This window comes from Myotis daubentonii, chromosome 16 (genome assembly GCF_963259705.1).
Source record: "Myotis daubentonii chromosome 16, mMyoDau2.1, whole genome shotgun sequence".
Taxonomy (NCBI): Eukaryota; Metazoa; Chordata; class Mammalia; order Chiroptera; family Vespertilionidae; genus Myotis; species Myotis daubentonii.
In genome coordinates, this window is record NC_081855.1 from 48,403,302 (window position 1) to 48,422,270 (window position 18,969).

The following is an 18,969-nucleotide window of genomic DNA, read 5'->3' on the forward strand; positions in this document are numbered from 1 at the left end:
CCCGGAGGCTGCGGCCGCCCCGGCCGCCCCTCCTCCCGGGGCCCGACGGGAACCCGGCCGAAGCCCCGCACCGGAGCGAGGAGGGGAGAAGGGCTGGGGGGAGGGGTCCCTGTTCGGGCCCCCAAAGCCAGGGTTTGGCTGTTTCCTGCAACCTGACGTGCCAAGATGGCGGCGCAGGGAGGGGAGGAGGGTGGGACGTACCATCCCCACCCCGGGGGGGAGGAGGAGCAGCGGAGGGAAAAGGAAGTCCTGCAGGGAAAGCCAAGGAACGCCCCCTCGCCCCACCCCAGCGTGGGTCCTTCCACTCCCCCGGGCCTAGGCAGCGTCCCACCCACAGGACACGCCCCTCCGCCCCAGGGCCAATGAGAAGAGCCGGCCGGGAGCCCAGGGTTTTATGAATGGGCTCCCCTCTCACCCACCTGCTGCCCGGGCCTCCTCCCGCCAAAGGGTCAGGTGAAGAGATTGCTGGCACCTTAAGACACCTGTCCTACAACAGTCATAATCATCTTATTCTCCGGCTCACTTCATGAAATCTTTGTTACATAATTCCTCTCGGACCAAGGATCTCCAGGTATTTGACCTAAATGATGGGGTCATAGTGCTCTGAATGGAAGGAAATATGCAAATTTGCTTCTCGGCACATGGTAGCTCTTTAAGCAGTTACAAAAATAAATGTAGCCTTTATTACCAAGTAACATAAGATACATTATTAACCCTATCATAGGGGAAGAGGATGAAGTGATTAAATAAGTAACAAGTTTGTTACTTTCTCTCTGAAGACTAGGTTTTAAATATTACAGTGCCTTGTGTTATAAGTGCTCAAAAATATAAATCCAAATTTGTTTTAAGCAGAATTAGGAATTAGTAGAAAAGGAAGAGCTCAGCTAATGTGTGGGTCAAGAGTGCCTATGAAAGAGTTATGGGTCAAATGAGGGCTTGTGGTGAAAGAATAGAGAAGGGAAAGAAGACAGGAGATTGGAACCATAACTTTTTGGGTTTTTTAATAACTGACTAAAAAATAGTAGCAAACAGCTTCAGGAAATCTAGAATTATTGTGATAGGATTACTACATGATAAAAGGAAGCCATAAAATATAAACAGCTTCCATTTTTTTTTATTTTTTAAGAGCCAGGGAGCATACTGCCAATTTGGTCCTGACTCATAAAATCATTTGACTTCATCATTGCACTTCTCACATCAAAGACTCTAAGCACCCAGCCCCTCCTAAACTAGCTCGATTTGCAAAGGGGGGAAAAAAGCTGACCTGCTTTACTGTATTACTAAATATCAAGATACAATGTGGTTCCGTTACATAGGAAAGTCACTTACCAAACAAGATATTCTCACAAAGCTAACATTTTTTAAAAAGCATGTAAAAATTACCATTTGTGTGTGCATACACACACACACACACACAATACTTTTACAGTTTGAAAGATAGTCCAATGGTTCCAACAGTTCATTTAGGGTTTTTAAAAATATTTTCCCCTTCCAGATTCTTTGTCACTTCCTTGGCTCTGCCCTAACCTGGTCTCACCCTGTCCCCTATCTACTAAATCAAGTAAATGTTCATTTACCCCAGTGAGCACAATCTATCTCAGTGCCTGGAGAGTGAGGTTCCTAAAAGGACTGGTATATGCTGAGGTGGAAGAATAGGTGTTCACACAAGTGGGAGGAAAGAGGCATAATATGAATCACCACCACAGGAAGCAGCCCTCCAGAGTGGCAGGAGTGCTCACACCTGGATGGTCCAGTGCCCACCATTAAAAACAGTCAAAACCCACTCTGCACCCAGCAAAAGTTGCTGAGGGTCCCATAAAGCAAGTTCTCAAAGGAAGTAGCTGTTTCAGGAGTCAACGGGGAGAGTCACTTTGAACAGTGGTGGTTTGACGTCTTTGGAAGAAGTCACTTGAACTCTTATAAAGAGAATTTTTAAGGGTCAGCAGCTTCCCTGGAACATTCAGGAAAACCAGCAAGAGAGGATGGTTTCATCTTTTCATAAAGTTCTTCTCCAGGGCTACCGAGGTTCTCTGTAAAGAGTGGATATTCCGCTTCACCCGGTCCTCCAGGGAGGAGGTGGACGCACTCTCAAGCTTCATGCGGCTGGGGAGAGAAGACAGACGAATGTAAGTGACAAACATGTCAACTGGTCATCTAGCAAAATTAGAAGAAACAGGTTGCTAGCCACAAAACAGCTGTAAAAACACACCCTCTTTTAAGCCTCCATCTGGAACTCAGTTATTTAAACCAGATTCAAAGGGAAAATTTATGTTTTGGAAAATAGTCAAAGCCTCATTGGAAAAAGACTTCCTCAGCCATGAATTCTTATTTAAAAGGCAGGCCAAGGCCGAAACCGGTTTGGCTTAGTGGATAGAGCGTCGGCCTGCGGAATGAGGGGTCCCGGGTTCGATTCCGGTCAAGGGCGTGTGCCTGGGTTGCGCGCACATCCCCAGTGGGAGATGTGCAGGAGGTGGCTGATCGATGTTTCTCTCTCATCGATGTTTCTGGCTCTCTATCTCTCTCCCTTTCTCTCTGTGAAAAATCAATAAAATATATTAAAAAAAAAAAAAAAAAAAAAGGCAGGCCAAGGAGATTCAGTGAAAATACCAATTCCCTTCTCCTCCCCTCAAATTAAAAACATCCTGCTCTCTGGCCAGCTCTGGCCAGAAGCTAGGAGTGGTAACAAAGATGGTCTGGAGCCTGAGCTCCATGATCTCTCGACACAGACACAGGCACAGACACACTGGGAACACAAGGAATGAACCAGCTGCCCAACTGCCTTCTTGGGACCATCGCTACGAAAGCCACTGGGCAGGAAGAAGATGCACTCACTGGATGAACTTCCCGTCCCGAGAGTCCAGCTTCTCCAGCCTCTGCTCCCTCTCCTCATCCTTCGCGTGCTTCTTAAGGATGTTCAGCCTCTCTTCCTCCCGCCACTTGGCATTTTCCATCATTTCTTGCCGTTTTCGCTCAAGTTCCTCTGATGAGAGCTTTCTGTTGAACACAAAAACCATCCCAACATGTCTACTTCTCTACTAACAAAAAAACCGGAACTACCTTGGGGAGAAGAGAAATCAGGTAGGACCTCAGGTTCTACACCTCCTGCTCTTTCCATAGACATTAACCTACTGTCAAACTCAGGATGAGTTTCTTTCCTTCCAAATACCTTGCTTGGTCAGGCAGGAAGTTGCCAGTCAAAAATAAATCTTTTTAGCCCTAGATGGTTTTGCTCAGTGGATAAAACATCGGCCTGCGGACTGAAGGGTCCCGGGTTCCATTCCAGTCAAGGGCACATGCCAGGGTTGTGGGCTTGATCCCCAATAGGGGGTGTGCAGGAGGCAGCCAATCAATGATTCTCTCTCATCATTGATGTTTCTACCTCCCTTCTCCCTATCCCTTCCTCTCTGAAATCAATAAAAATATTTTTAAAAAGAAATAAACTTTTAAAAAAAGTTTCTGTTCCCTGGAAACTTAGAGAATCAGGCAATTAATAGTTAAAAGGGACCTAGGACCCACCTCTCTTCTAACAACACAGTGAATACAAGATGTTGTAGACTCTCAGTGGTTCTCAACGTTGGCTGCACATCAGAATCACCAGGGAGCTTTAAAAAAATGCTGATGTCTGGCCCTAGCCGGTTTGGCTCATGGATAAAGCGTCGGCCCGTAGATTAAAGGATCCCCGGTTCGATTCCGCTCAAGGACACATACTATAACTCAGTTGCAGGCTCGATCCCTGGCCCTGGTCAGGGCGTGTGCAGGAGGCAACCAATCGATGTCTCTCTCCCACACTGATTTTTTTTCTCTGTCTCTCTCCCCCTCCATTCCATTCTCTCTAAAAGTCAATGAAAAAATATCCTCTAGTGAGGATTAACAACAACAACAACAAAATACTAGTGTCTGGGCCCACACCCAGGGATTATGATGGGGTGTAGCTAGGTAATGGGAATTTTTTTTTTTAAGCTTCCCAAGTGATTTTAATGTGCAGCCAATTTGTAGGGGCAGTCAAAGGAAGTTAATAAAAGTTGCTCATTCATCTAAACTTCTACAAAGAGCAACTGCAACCCCTAGGGAGAGCCTTTCATGGGACAGCCTCAGATCCCAGGGCTGCACGCCTATATTCTGTCTGGCCCTCTCCACACCCAACTCAAACACAGAGTCCTGTCTGCCCTCAGGAGAGTCCCCTGCTTCCCTTTCAGCTGATGCTCAAGTAAGGGACACGCTCTCAAGAAAAGCTTTTCTATGGAAACCTCTAATTTACACATGTTGAGAGAGAATTAATTTGTCCCTTCAATGTGCCTCCCACTGTGAGGGGCAGATGTTTAAAAGCTGACAAGACGAATAAAAAAAGCTGGTTGGGCAAAAAGGTGATAGAGATTGTCCACTTTGCCCAGGTTTGAACCGCTCCCAGACTCGGGCTACGGGGCTGAAGTTTATCTGCTGGGCTCCTGACTCACCGGGTATATCCAGGTGCGTGCCGCCTTTGGTAGACCTCTTTTTTAGGTGATGGGCTCCTAGTTCGGCCTCTCTCTCTCCTGTTTACCTTAGAGTTGTGCCTGTAACAGACACAGAGGGCAGAGAGGAGAAAAGTTTTTTCAACACAAGGGCTTTTATCATGTTCCTCAAATGATGGAAGAAAAGCTAACTGTGTTAGAATTATAATCCAAATAGAAGAAAACAGAGGGCAGAAGTGGAAGGAAAACGAAGGCATAAAGGTACATAAGATTTGATATTAAACTTGCTCTAGAGATTCCAAATAGATAAATATGTAGTTCTAGCCTGGCCAGCATGGCTCAGTGGTTGAGCATCGACCTATGAACCAAGAGGTTCACAATTCGATTCCCGGTCAGGGCACATGCCCGGGTTGTGGGCTCGATCCCCAGTGGTGGCATGCAGGAGGCAACCAGTCAATGATTCTCTATCATCATTGATGGTTCTCTCTCTCTTTTTTCCTCTCTGAAATCAGTAAGAAATATATATATATTTTTTTTTTAAAAAAGTGGATTGCAACCACTTTAAAACATTTAAAAAAATATGTCATTCTAGGGGCCTGAGCTTTACATTGAGGTGAGGGGCAAATGATGTAAAGGGAGTAACAAAGCAAAGACATTCAGAAACATTAATGAACAGATATCACCAAGAGCAAATCACCTGTTGTGACCAGCCCCCGGCACGCACAGCTTATTTCACAGCGAATTCCAAGACTCACGTTTTGCTTGGCCTTGGGGACCGTGACCTTCTGTCCGGGGATCGAGACCTCCTGTCCCGGGACCCTCCTTCTCTGGTGCTCTTCTTGCTGGCATGTCTGGGAGGTGACGGGGAGGAGCTCCTGGACCTGGAGTGATTCTTCCATCCATGCACTCCTTTTGGCTCAGCCATCAAAGGGCCCTGCAGACGCTGGGTATGGTCGGAGTCCCTGATCTGTATCATCAAGGAAAGGAAGAAAGGCTATTCCTAGGAAAATGCAGCACTCAGGAGACAATGCAGTGAGACACGAAAATGGATGAGCACTGAGGTTCTGTAAGGAGACAACTGGGTAAACCAATCCCTTCACAGCGACACTTAGGAAAGTTATCTTCAGAATTATTTAAAAGAGTGTACCCACCCAACCACCTAAACTCGCTTGGCTTTTCACTGCAGCCTAAGGAGGAGCAAGAGGCAGAGCATGGAGCACAGGGTCTAAAGTTAAACATACTGAGGGAAAAGAAGGAATCCAGAGCGGTGTGCATTTGCTGAACATTACCAACCTGTACACTTAAAATATATGCATTTCATGTAAATTATTTGCAGAGAGATGGACAGAATGCCTAAACACTCCCCTGTGGTTTAGCCTCTCTGCTCAGAGGGCCCTCAGCTCAGGGCTAAAGCATGGGCCTGTTCCCCAGCAGCCCCAGTCTTGGCTGCTCAAACTCGCTCCTTCCCATGTTTGATTGGCTGCTAAAATGCTCTGTATCTAAAAGGCTGTCAAGTTGGCACATTCAACAGTCCCACTCCCTTTGCAAAGCCCACGTCCTTACCTGTAAACCATACCCAGGAACTTTGGGTAAAACAGAGGAAGAATTCACCATCTTCTTTTGAGACCTAAAAGATTAAAACACACACTCATTGAAAAAAAAAATGCAAAAAGGTCCAGTTTACATCTCTTGTGCTGAAATGTGCTTCCTGCTTCAATGGTGACCTTTCCCACCTCCCAGCTATGACTTGGGAGTGTGTCTCTCTATTTGGACTGTCTGTGCTGGAAGATGCATCAGCACAGTCATGTTTTTCCTGTAGAGAAAAAAACAAAAAACATGGGACCAGCTTTTCAGCTCTGATGCCTGAACACATTCTCCTCTCACCTCATGCTGCTATTCCAGGGACTAAGAGTGAGTCAGCAGTGACAATGCTGACTGCTCCCACAGAGAAGATATACAGAATGGGCCCAGATGGGTCCATTAAAGCATTAAAAAAAAAAAAAAAAAAAAAGCCTACATAAAACTCGCTTCAGTCTCAGAGAAATCACCAGCTGAGATGAAAGTCATACCCAGGCTGTCTGACCGAAGACCCACAGGGCTATGGGGTCACGCCAAGATCTCCAAGGAACTCTAGTGCTAGATGGCCAGCTCTGTGGGCACAGGGCCCGTGTATGAGTTCACCACTGAAACCTCAGGCCCTGGCAGTTCCCGGCATGGAGTAGGCGTTCAGTGTCTGTGGAATGAATGAGTGAATGAATCCATGAGGGAGGCCCGCCTCCACATGCTCACCTCCCCCAGTTGCGCTCATCCTCACTGCTGCAACGATCACTACTTGAGCTTCTGTGCTTATGTTTCTTGTGCTTCTTTTTCTTCTCCTTCTTTTTCTTCTTCTCCTTTTTTTCCAGACTCATTTGCAACTAGAAAATGCCCAGAACATATAACCACACAAGATGACTGAGACCCCTGTCAATCCTTCTGAGTGGACTGGGTTATGCACAAACTACCTAACTCCAAGCCTCTGGATCTACAGGGGGCCAGGACATTATCAGAGCAGCCCTGTCAACAGCGGGAGGGGCTTACCCCTGGTTGTACACAAATGCCCCCAGACTAGTGAACAGAATCTCTGGTGGGTGGGCTAGGAATCTGAGTTTTTAACCAGTCCCTGGAACCACTGCCTAGCACATCCATCTGTCAAAAGAATTCCAACTTCACTGAAAGCATGTGGGAACGGAAAGATCAATCTTTACATTTTCCCTGCCAACTGATCCAAGAAATAATCACATATGTCATGTGAATGCTGCATGGACCCTAGGAAGTCTGCCACCTGCTCTCCTGAACACACTGGATGATCATGCTTTCCACAGGCATAACCCATACCCCTCTTTTTCTGGAACCATGCCATCACACGGTACTTTCCCAACCAAAAGACATAAAACAGAAAATCAAGCTTAATTAAGCTTGATAAATTGAGATTGCATAAAATCACCAGCAAAAGGTCTCTAAAAGACAAAAATTTTTAAAGCCAGTTTTCCTTCTCGTAAGGTAAGGGTAAATGGACTGAAGTTCTCATGTTAAAGTAGCTGAAAGATACTCCTGGTGCTCATTTGATGCACTACTTACCAATTCTTTGATTTTCTTCATTTTCACAGGATTATTCAATACCTCTCTTTTTTTCTCTTCTTCCTTCTTCCTAAAGAGAGAAAATTATAAAAATCATAACAGCTTATTTTAGGAAGGAGATTAAGTCACTCATTCCACTCTCCACAATTCTATGTAGCCATCTTTTTTCGAAAGGCATGTAGGCAGGTCCTATGTTGAAATCTACATGATGGGGCGAAAGCCAGAAACCTTCCCCAAACCTGCGTAAGGGGCTGAATCTTGTGAGGAAAGTCCACGCTGGCTCCTGTGGTGCAAGAGAGCTGGTGTATTTCTTGTTGGGCCTCACCCTCAAGGCTTCCCAATAGTCCGGTAAACGGGGTCAGCCTGTGTGTCAATTGATGGCCGCGGATCTCCAAATTCCCAAGAAGCTGCCCGTCTTCCTCACCTTGCTTCTACCTCGCATTTTTTATTAAGGGACAACAGTAAATGAATAAATCTGGTCTGGTTTAGTCTGGTCTGGTCCACTTGCCAATCTCTTCCCATATGGCCTATACCAGGCACCCATAATGGAGCCTCCTTCCCAACATCAAGCAGCCCAAATGGAGACAAGTTCTTTTACATGATATATAAAAGCTAAGAGGAAACCAGCTGTGAAGCGAGAAGCTAAGTAACACTCTACTAAGCATCTCTGTAACAAAACCCCTTCCCAGCCCCTCCTCAGTACCTGATGATGAAGAGTGGGTCCTCGCGGATCTTGCTGGCCATGTCAAGGAGGGAGTTGGCACCCGAAGGGGCAAAGATAGAGCCTGGGAGGAGTCCTGTCTCAGAAGAACAGCCTGCCTCCTTCTCCTCCATCTTCTCAAAAACGTATTTGTCAATGGGGCGCCCCAGCAAGTACTCATCACGGTTCACCATCCCACCAGGACCCTGGTACATCCAATCCAATTTTTCTTCTTTCTTCCTAGATCAAGAAAAAAATAGAAAAGAAAATGTAGACACCTACACACAAAACCTGAACACAAAGGACAGATAACCATAGCTGGTCAGAGCAGGAGTCATTCTACAGGCACCTAAGATGGGCTAAGCACAGTACTCCCCATGGCACAGAGGGAGAAATGGTGCCTGCCAGCATGAAGCTCACCACTTAGCGAAGCTCACTTTCACCACCTAAAGCAATTTATGAGGAAACACTATGTTCCTCAGCCTGGGGCACAGATCTTTTGCCCAGGGCTTCTACATAAGCTTCTATATTGTCCTTTCATTTCTAGAATAATCTGAAACAATAAGCATATTCTGATCATCTCGTTACCAAAACCAATTTCAGTGACCACATATGCAGTTGTGTTCACTGTGTGTTTTGGTGCTCACTGTCATATTGACATAAGCAGTGACACTACAGTTATGGAGACGGTGAAAAAAGACCAGAGATATAACCTGATACAAAATTATACTTTCACGCCAAAAGAGGGGGGCAATTATGTCACAGTATCATGCCAAACAAATATTTCCCTATAGTTGGTGGTGAGAAAACTGAACCCTCATACAACAATAAAGGCATGCTGAATTCATAAAAGCTTATGTTGAAGCAGCTAATACCCCACTCACACTGCAAGCAGCAATGTTTTTTCATCAAAACAGCATTATCTATAACATTAAATTAACTGTTTTTTAAATATGATTATTTTATGTGTTTTTGTTTAAGATTATATAACAACTATGAGCATAAAGAACGTCTTCTTGGTTACATCCTTGGACATTTTAAAAAATATTATTTTTGCTGATTTCTGAGAGAGAGAAACATCAATGCAAGAGTGAAGCATTGATAGGTTGCCTCCCGCATGCTCCCTACTGGGGATCGAGCCCACAACCTAGGCATGTGCCCTGACGAGAATCAGACCAGTAACCTTTTGGTGCATGGACAACGCTCAACCAACTGAACCACACCGGCCAGGGCTTTTGGACATTTAATTTTTTATTTTAAATATATTTTTATTGATTTCAGAGAGGGAGAGAGGGAGAAACATCAATGATGAAAGAGAATCATTGATTGGCTGTCTCCTGCACGCCCCACACTGGGATCAAGTCCGGAACCCAGGCATATGCCCTTGACTGGAATTGAACCCAGCACTCTTCAGTCCACAGACCAATGCTCTATCCACTGAGCTAAACCAGCTAGGGCCAGACATTTTTTTAAAATATACTTTTTTAATATACTAGAACTGAACTATGGACCTCCTAGTTCATAGGTCAACGCTCAACCACTGAGCCACTCCAGCCGGGCTAATAAGAATAATTAATGCCCGACCAGTTTCATAATTCCATTTCCATGAACTGAAACTAGGTCTCACATGCACACAATCTTGAATGTCACAAATCCTCCTGTCATGAAATTAGTAAGGAAAAGCCCTGTGTATCCAATGGGGGACACATGCTACACACTACCCAGGAGACGTGCCCACGAGGACATAAACAAGAAAAATGATAGATGGCCCTAGCCAGTTTGGCTCAGTGGATAGAGCGCCAGCCTGCAGATGGAAGGGCCCTGGGTTCGATTCCGGTCAGGGGCACATGCCCTGGTTGCAGGCTCAATCTCCAGTAGGGGGCGTGCAGGAGGCAGCCAATCAATGGGGGGCGTGCAGGAGGCAGCCAATCAATGATTCTCTCTCATCATTGATGTTTCTCTCTCTCTCCCTCTCCCTTACTCTCTGAAATCAATAAAAATATATTTTAAAAAAAGAAAGAAAAATGATAGATTACTCAATTTTAGTCTCCTGTGGCTTTTATTCAATTCTGATTTAGAAATGCCCTGCATATTTCATGATTTTAATTTTCCTCAGAACACATTTACTCCCACCTCCTTTCACAAGGTGGGTAATTATTACCTGCTACTCCTATCCTCTGTTACACAAGAGGAAACAAGCAGGGTAACATCGAGTGGGACTGTCCAGTCACACAGCTTTTACTGGCAGACACACTATCCACCTCCTTCCCTGAGACCTCACTGCCCCCCTAAAACGAGCCTTTAATACATAAACAAAAAAATAAAGCAGGAAGGAGGCGTTGACACATACCAGAGGCAGGTAGCAGCAATCACCCTCAGCTGTGGTTACTTGCCAATCATCCACCATGAGCTTGGCCTACACCAAGCCTCTACATGTTATCTCAGTCCATCTTCCACAAACCTTGGAAACTGGGAACTCTCGCTCTCCTGGGTCTAGTGAGGTAACCAAGGCTCCCAAACTTGCCCCCAGTTACATGGTGAGGCTCGTCCATGCAAAGCCAGCCTCAGAACCCAGGTCAGTCTGACTCCAAAACCCCTGCTTTTAACCAGCTATGGTGCAAGAGCTGGATGCTGCACCTGTGGGCCAGTCCTGCAGTTCCCTACACCAGGACACCCGCAGCCCCCCATGCCCACCCTCAGCCCTGGCTTACTTGACAGCGCCAACATCCTCCGCGTAGCGCTGCATCTCCTCCCTGGCCCTCTCCTCCCGCAACTCCCGCTGAAGCTCCTCGATCTTCTTCCGCTCAGCCTCATGCTTCTGCTCAGCCTTCCACACCTTCTCCACATTGCGGAGTGTCTGCGGGTGCCAGCTCTTCTTCAGGTTCTGTGGTAATTGAAAGGAGGGAGAAACAACTCAGGGAGTGTATGGGTGGTAAATACAACTGGCCCTGCCTCACCCACCCCTCTCTACCCTAATCACACCAAGGCAGGCGTATGGTAGGTCAAGACCGTCTTTAACAATGACAAGGTTGGCACCCACAATCTCTCACACACCAGGGGGTTTTTGGTCAAGTGCATAAAGCTTCAGGATACAAAAGGCCCTTCCTGAATTCCCTTCTAATACTTTTAGCCTGAAATGCATATAAGTCTGACTTCCATTGGCTATGTCTAAAGTGAGGGTTGGTGATGATAATACAGAAGGAATGGGGCAAGGAGATGGAAAGGTATAGACTCTGTAAAGCAACATTCATTGTTATGAACACAGCCTTCTTTTTTCCTTCAGCTCATTTAACCTGCCTTACACTTGCATGGTTTACAACCCCATCTAGTACCTCTTCCAACCTTCCTTCCCAGGAATCTCCCCTTGGTTCTCATCTCCCCCCACCCTTCACCCTTCTCCTCTCCATCCTCCCCAAGAGCCACTGCTCTGGCCCAGCTTTCCCAGTCAGGGAGAGTTTCCTGGAAGAAATGACATCTCAGAACAATTATAAATTAACCCGATAATGTAGAAAGAGGGGAGGCAGGGGTAGGATTTCCAAACAGAATAGCACACACAGGTGAAGGCACAGTGGTGAGAAAGACTATATATAGTACAAACAGTTCACTGTGGCTGGAGATGTGGGGAGGCAATGTCTAGAGACATTTTGGGTTGCACAACTGGGGGAGAAGGGTGGTACTAGTGGCTAGAAGCCAGGGATGCTGGTAAACATACTACAATGCACAGGAACACACACACACACACACACACACACACACACACACACAACAAAGAACTATCCAGCCTTGCATGTCAATAGCACTGAGGCTGGGAAACCCTGGATCAGAGCTTTCCTGTTCCACATGCAATTAGGTGGTGAGAGCCTGGGGCGGTGGGGGCTGAAGGGCGTTAATGGGGGGGGGAGAACATATGTAATAGTTTTTTTTAAATTTGCATTTCCCATTAAAAAGAAAAAGAGCTTTCCTGTCTCTAAATGCAGTTTTCCGAAGAACACACCAAATTTGAGGAACTTTGATGGAGTACTGGAACTCAGTAACATCTGACAAACTCTAACAGCTACTGGACAGGTGACTTAATTGATGTGCTGATTCGATTAGCTAAACTTCCAAGAGGTTAGCGTTTTCCTGGTGTTGCCCCATGCTCTTGTGGGTCACTGCCCAATTTAGGGCCTCAGCCCTCTACAAATGAGCTATTCTGCTTAAGAGCAATGGCCACTTAACGTATATTAAGTGCTATAAATTCAGGAGAAATCTCTGACATTATAGATAAGCATGCAGCACTGAAGGAGAAACGGAAAAGGTGCACATGAACATCCTTTCAGGCTTAAAATGGGCCCCAGGACATGGCTCAAGGGAAAGAAGGGGGCATAAGCCACGCCTCCTACAGCCCAGGACGTCGCTCTGAACTCCCAGCTGAGAAAGACAGATGTGTCCCCAGACAAGATATACAAAATAATGCCTGCGGGACCCGTCCTCGAGACCTGCCTCCTTTCCTACCCATGATTTCAACCCTGGCCCCCGGGCCTTCCCCTGGACTCAGTTTCCAGCCGAGGGTCCCCCTAACACACACACACAAACACCTGCCACCATTGGGGACACACCTGGCCCACCTCCCCAGGTCTCCGCTCAGTCCTTCCGTGGCCTTAGCGATCCGTCCCCTCCCCAGGGCTACGGCACCCCCGCCCCCCAACTTCACCCCCGCGAAAGCGAGGCTGCGTTGCCACGGTTACCCACTCCCACCAATTCCGTCCCGAGCCCAACCCTGTCTCCAGCCTCAGTCGTCCCGGCCGAGGCCTCCCTCACTTACCAGGTCTCCGCCCCCCATGATAGTGGAGACGTGTCCTCACTCCGTGGACCTGGAAGACTCAGGAAGGAGCGAGAGGAAACGTAGAGAAATAGCTCAGGTGCGACTGCCCCCGGTCTGTTCTCGGGGGCCACCGGCGGCTGCTTTCACAGCCGGATCTACATTCTACTTCCGGGAGGGCGTTCCAATACGGCGACGGCGTCGCGGGGTGATGACGTTTTACTCTGTGACGCTACGTAGCAGGAGCATCACGTGGGGTGTTGCCGTTCGAGGCCCTCAGGTCGCGGCGTCCGCGGCCTCGTTTTGGGCCCTCGGGTTGGCACCACGTCTGCCATCGCGATGGGTGTGTTCAGACGCCGCTGCTGTAGTCAGTTACGTGGCTAGTAGGCCTCGCCCAGCAGTTCGGTTGTCATGGCAGCGCGCCGCGGCGTCCCTCTCGGGGCTTCCATCGGTGTCTCGCGGGGTGGCCCCAGCGTGGACCAGCTCAGGTCGCCTACCCCACACACCCCGGTTTTCCAAACGGCTTTTCAAACCCGCACTCTCGGGGGGTGAGGTGGAGGATAGTCAATTGGGGGAAAAGGAGACATATGTAATACTTTAAAAAAAATTAAATAAGGATTTTTAAAAAAAACACGCATTCTCCTCAAACCTGGACACAGCACCGACTGCCTTAAATCAGATCTACTTTATGGAGGTTAAGTAGAAACAATCAAACCGAAATTCCATCGGCCACCCTGCACCAAACCCTCGGAATGTACCAGCTTCCCCGCTTCCTTTCCCTTAGTTTGTGTGGCCACCCTGCTTGCTCCATTCGTGGTGGAAACAGTAGCCAGCTCTGACCTAGCCCTGCAGATGTCTCGGGGAGAATTGTTGAGGGCTGGGTCGTGTGGTTCCTCCTTATCACACTGGCAAGGGAGGACTGAGGGAGGCCTCGCAAGCCTGGCACTGGTTGGCATGGAGTGTAAAGGCACAAGCCTGAGATGCACTTTCTCCTCTCACCTCCTCTCCACTGGGGAGAAAAGCTGAGACTAGAGAAACTAGTCCCCCTCCCCCCGAAACTCCAAACTCGGGGAAGAAACAGCACACTTGGAGGCACAGATTTAAAACAATGTTTATCTAAAATGGTATTGGGAGTTCATCTAAGCAACTGTCATAGAAACTCAGTTCAAGGGGTATGAAAGGAAGAGCTGCTGTTAGAAGAGAGGGAGTCGGGTGACCTCTCCGAAAACAGATGGGCACTGGCGGAGGGCTGGGGTGTTCCTGCGGTAGCCAAACAGACCGTTGTACCCCCTGATCGTTTTCACATCAGCATTGTAGTAGTCATGGCCGATCACCTGCTGGAAGGAATGCCCTGGCGGATGGAGAGAGAGGCCTGAGCCTGCAGGCAGCCCCCTCTTGCTTTCTCCACTTCCACTGGGATTTCCTAATACCAGCCCAGCTACAGCTGCTGTGCTCCCCATGTCTAGCGGAGCCCTCCAACCTCAAATGTCTCAAGCCTCTTTACCGAAAAGCCAAGGGTTGGTGAAGTCAAGGAAACAGATGGCTACCTAGAAACCCAACCTCATACCAGGAGGAGTATGAGTAGCGTGCAGGAGGAGTATGAATGGTACATAAGGGTCAGACATTTCTGGGCTTGGCCAAACTTGCCTTGCTCCGAGAACTGAGAAAATTGTATTCTTGCCTCTAACCCATCTGGAGGACACTGATGTGCTCAGTGTGGCCAAATGTTACAGAGGGTCATGTGACTATAGAGTGTGGCTACAGGGTGGTGGGATTGGGGCGGGAGGAGTGTCAGAAAAGTATCTCTCAACTCTCCCATTCCTGTTGCTGCTCAACTGTGCCTGTAAGATAAGGAGACAGCCTGCCCAGGAGCAATGAGAGGGATAAAGGCTTTAGAGTTAGAAAAGTAGAATCCCAATCCTTGCTCAGCCCTTCTGAGCAAATCACTTTAACTACCTCAGTCCTAGTTTCCCAGGTTGTAACATGGGGGTAGTGTGAGGGTAAAAAGCACCCGACATGCAGTAGGTGCTCAATAACTACCTATGGGGAGTACTGTTTCAGCTTCTGCTCTTATCTAAGAAGAAAAGCTGGAGGATGCAGTCCTTGGCCCTCTTCTCCCCAAACAGGTCTCTCTACACCCACTTTCTCTCTCTGAACTGTGGGATGCACACCACTCTTCCTAGGTGGGACCACTTGCCTGCCCCTGCCCAGTTTCTCCTGTTGATGTATTTCTGTTCTTCCCCGAAGATGTGGAAATAATCCACTACCCAGCCGTCCCTTCCTGTACCTCCATGATCCTGAGAGTGAGGGAGAGAATACAGAAGACGGTTAGGGAAAAAAAGGACTGTCAGCCCCCATGCTGAGATATGCATAATGCGGACTCCCCTGTGGCTTGTGGGGAGCAGGTAGAGGTCACAGCCAGGGGTAAGAGGGCCAGAAAGATTAAAGATACTTATGATCTCTATTGCCTCTCAGGGAGAGGCTGTGTGGCTTGACCCTTGGGGGCTCAGTGTCTGCTGCCAGACAGTTTCCAAATCCAGCTCTGCCACTAACAAGCTGTGTGACCTAGGCCAATGACACAGCTTTTCTGGACCTCAGTGTCCTCATCAGTAAAGGGAGGGTTGCTGTGAGATTTAAGTGAGATGTTTCAAATAAAGGGCCTGGCATAGTAAAGGTTCAATAAACCTTATCTTTTTTTTTAAACCTTATCTTCATTTAAATGAAAATAATACCTACCACAAATGGTGGTTGTGACAATTAAGCTACTTACAAAACGGAACAGAAAATTTCAAAAGTGTGTAAGCCATATTCTTTTCAAAGGCCTCCCCATATGACAGCTCCTTCTGTCATAAAAGCTATATGAGTAAACAGCAAGTACACACTCAAACATGGCATGCACAGATGTGTCCATATATACTTGTACTAAACATGCACGTGCACACACAAACACTTGGGATTAAAAAAAACCCTAGATTTGTTCATGGAATAACCCCCATTAAGTCGTATTCATACCACTGTGACATATAGGCACCAATATTGGAGGCAAAAGGGGTGAAAACAATGTGGGTCAGTAGTTGGGTGTGGGCACATGAACCAGGAGGTCACAGTTCGATTCCCGGTCAGGGCATATGTCGGAATTGCGGGCTCCACCCCAAGTAGGGAGATCAATGTTTCTCTCTCAGCGATGTTTCTACCTCTCTATGCCTCTCCCGTCCTCTCTCTAAAATCAAGAAAAATATATTTTTTAAAAAATGAATGGAACCATTAGCAAATAGCCTCAGAATCTTTGACGCCAGGGAAGTAGTCTGCTGGGGAGGGGCAAACCCCCCTTTCTCCCCCTCGTCCCCCCCCCCACCAGGGAAAGGCCTGGGGAGAAAGGAGATCCAAGGAGGGTTGGGAGGTTTCAGCTCAAGGTTCCTTGGAGTGAGCCCCACTATAACTATGAACTATGACGTCACCGAACAGAGGGTGTGGCACTTGGTGGGTCTTTGTCTTGTTCACTGAGGTCACAGATTTTCGAGCTTTTAGAGAATTTGCAGTGTGAGGTCATCCCAAAGGGCGGGTCCATGACGTCAAAAAGGACAATGAAATCGGTTTGGGAGAAGCGGACTTTGAGTCAGGTTCCTAGGCTTGCAGAAACCCAAAATGACATCATTCTCAAGTTCAGGGATAGAAGGTGATTCTGTGCGCCCAGGGAGCTCACGCTCAATACTGTCATCACCTGGGCCAGGTCCGTGTGTGCATGAAGAAAACTGAGGTGTGTGTTGGCGGTGGTGGTAGGCGGGGGGGGGGGGGGGGGGGGGACGGGACTCCCTGGTAGGCGGGCGCTGGAGTGAGCTGCCAGGATGTGGGAAATCAGTCCGCCACCAGGGACAACCCCTGCAGGCAAACAGTGGGGTGCTTTGGGGAGTTCCTATACCTGACCGGTTTTCTGCAAAATGGGCGGAATCACACGGCTCGTGAAGTACCGACGCGCGTGGTAGTCCTGCTGCGCATTGTAAGGCGGAATCGCAGACCAGACCTTGGGCTTCAAGTGCTCATAGTTGCGGGCCATGGTGCTCAGGGCCACCCCATCCAAGATGAAGCCCTTCTGCAACCGCAGAGGGTACTCGCGCAAGTGCACCATCCCGACCACCGCCCTCCAAGGACCCCTCTGGTGGGAGTGGGAGGGCCCAGGCAGAGGGCTCCCCCGCGCATTGTTACGTGGTCTCAGGACAGGACGCCTGCGACACAAACCCTATTGTCCCATCCAACCGGGTGGGCGCTTAGAGCTGCGGGGCAAGTTGCTTGCTTGGCCCAGTGGGATGAGCAGGAGGCGGCCATGCACGAGACTGAAGGGGAAAAGGGATTACTGAATGCGTGCCTTGTGAGGGCGGTCGGGCCCAGCTTCCCGCTTTCCTTTAAGAACAAGGTTCTGTTCCCACCTTACATGCATTTTCCCAACTCAGTTCTGTTAAAAATCATGTGCCCAGATGGATCAGAAGGAGTTCAAATAGCATCTACTTCCAACTCATTTTACAGAATTGGAAGTTGAAACTAAATTCATTTACTGGTGGACCCAGAACCAGAACTCAGTCTCCTGACTTCTAGTTAAGTGCACTTAAAGCACTTCCTCCCTCCCCACCCAATTCTTCCCATCAGTATTTCTCTTCCTGTCAGCCCCCCTAAAAAAACAGGTTGACATATTACCATGCTTTTTCCTCTGGCTAACTTAATGTATATGATAGGATACAGCAAAACCTAAACAATGATTTTCTTTAGTTATGGCTTCAGGCACTTTTTACTTCCCAAATTTTCCCCTTAAATCCATATAGGTGCTTATATGTCAAAGCACCCTATACGGACTGCTCACACAGGCTCTGAGGTGCTATTCATCCTTTTACAGGCTCAAGGAGGGATTATTTTACTCACTATTAACATATTTTTTAATAAATATATTTTTATTGTTTCAGAGAGGGAGAGAGATGGAAGCATCAATGATGAAAATCATTGATCGGCTACCTCCTGCACACCCACACTGGGGATCAAGCCCATAATCTGGGCATGTGCCCTGATCAGGATTCAAACCGTGACCTCCTGGTTCATAGGTCCATACTCAAACACCGAGCCATGCCTGCAGCAGGATTCTTTTTCAGTAAAGGACCTGGGGGCTTGTCACAGATTTGAAGTTCACCAGGCTGGAGAATGCAGTAGCAGAAAGTCTATTTTAGAGACTTCAGTATTCCTGAAACCAAGGCTCAGTCTAAACAGAGCACTGGTTCTTAGTCTTGGCTACACCTTGGGAATCTGGGCAGCTTTTAAAAGTACTGATGCTACCTCCAGTCTGACTTAATTGGTCTGGGATATGGCCTGGCCACATTAAAAAAAAATTCCTCCAGTTGAAAATCACTGCCCTCTAGTCCTGGTACATTCCATCCCTCATCTTGGACAGAAGGTAGTCATCTCAAGTGACTGAGCTAGGCCGGGCCTTCATGTACTCTAAGCTTCAGCCTTACATTGTACCCACCTTAACGGTAACATTTAAGGCAGAGTATTTTCATATACTAGATATGAGGCTGCATTAATCCAAACCAGCAAAGTGTTCTTTCCCCATACCCTCAATATGTCACCTAATTCAGTTTGGAAAGAAAAGCTGCAATAGAAGTCAATACCTTCAGGCACACTTGCCAGGATTTATGCCTATTGCGCTGACACAATTATATCCTCTCCTTTTATTCTCAGAACAGAGGTTGGCATATATATGGCCATCCTGTCAAAACATGGCAGCCCTAGCTGGTTTGGATCAGTGGATAGAGCGTTAGCCTGCAGACTGAAAGGTCCCAGGTTTGATTCCAGTCAAGGGCACATGCTGGGTTGTGGGCCTGATCCCCAGTAGAGGGTGTGCAGGAGGCAGCTGA

The 18,969-nt window shown here is 47.7% G+C and overlaps 2 protein-coding genes across 3 annotated transcripts; both read right to left on the reverse strand.

Moving 5' to 3' along the window:
• Window positions 1-657: 657 nt before the first annotated feature.
• CWC25 (CWC25 spliceosome associated protein homolog) lies at window positions 658-13,269 on the reverse strand. 2 transcript variants are annotated; one of them, XM_059670829.1, is made up of 10 exons: window positions 13,076-13,269; window positions 10,983-11,155; window positions 8,275-8,511; window positions 7,572-7,641; window positions 6,741-6,868; window positions 6,015-6,078; window positions 5,207-5,418; window positions 4,455-4,553; window positions 2,833-2,994; window positions 658-2,103 (listed from the first exon to the last, which is right to left on the reverse strand). In XM_059670829.1, exons 1-10 carry the CDS (start codon window positions 13,091-13,093, stop codon window positions 1,989-1,991), a joined length of 1,278 nt encoding a protein of 425 aa, XP_059526812.1. In that variant the 5' UTR covers window positions 13,094-13,269; the 3' UTR covers window positions 658-1,988. The 2 variants fall into 2 exon arrangements, with proteins under 2 accessions (XP_059526812.1, XP_059526813.1); XM_059670830.1 differs by lacking the exons at window positions 6,015-6,078; window positions 6,741-6,868.
• Window positions 13,270-14,201: 932 nt separating this feature from the next.
• Window positions 14,202-17,198, reverse strand: SPMAP1 (sperm microtubule associated protein 1). Its single transcript, XM_059668288.1, has 3 exons — window positions 16,992-17,198; window positions 15,270-15,369; window positions 14,202-14,423 (listed from the first exon to the last, which is right to left on the reverse strand). The coding sequence occupies exons 1-3, from the start codon at window positions 17,196-17,198 to the stop codon at window positions 14,266-14,268; spliced, it is 465 nt and encodes a 154-aa protein (XP_059524271.1). The 3' UTR covers window positions 14,202-14,265.
• Between the last annotated feature and the right edge of the window lie 1,771 nt (window positions 17,199-18,969).

What these genes read in the sequence shown, in the direction of transcription:
- CWC25 (XM_059670829.1), bottom strand. An exon ending in GACCCACTCTTCATCATCAG is followed by an intron (nt 7,642 to 8,274) that starts GTACTGAGGAGG and finishes TTCTCTCTTTAG; the next exon opens with GAAGAAGGAAGAAGAGAAAA. An exon ending in TCCCCAAGGCCAAGCAAAAC is followed by an intron (nt 4,554 to 5,206) that starts GTGAGTCTTGGA and finishes TGTCTGTTACAG; the next exon opens with GCACAACTCTAAGGTAAACA.
- SPMAP1 (XM_059668288.1), bottom strand. Translation starts at nt 17,198, where the DNA reads ATGGTGCACTTGCGCGAGTACCCTCTGCGGTTGCAGAAGGGCTTCATC. An exon ending in TTTTGCAGAAAACCGGTCAG is followed by an intron (nt 15,370 to 16,991) that starts GTATAGGAACTC and finishes CCTCACTCTCAG; the next exon opens with GATCATGGAGGTACAGGAAG. An exon ending in GAGAAACTGGGCAGGGGCAG is followed by an intron (nt 14,424 to 15,269) that starts GCAAGTGGTCCC and finishes TCCATCCGCCAG; the next exon opens with GGCATTCCTTCCAGCAGGTG.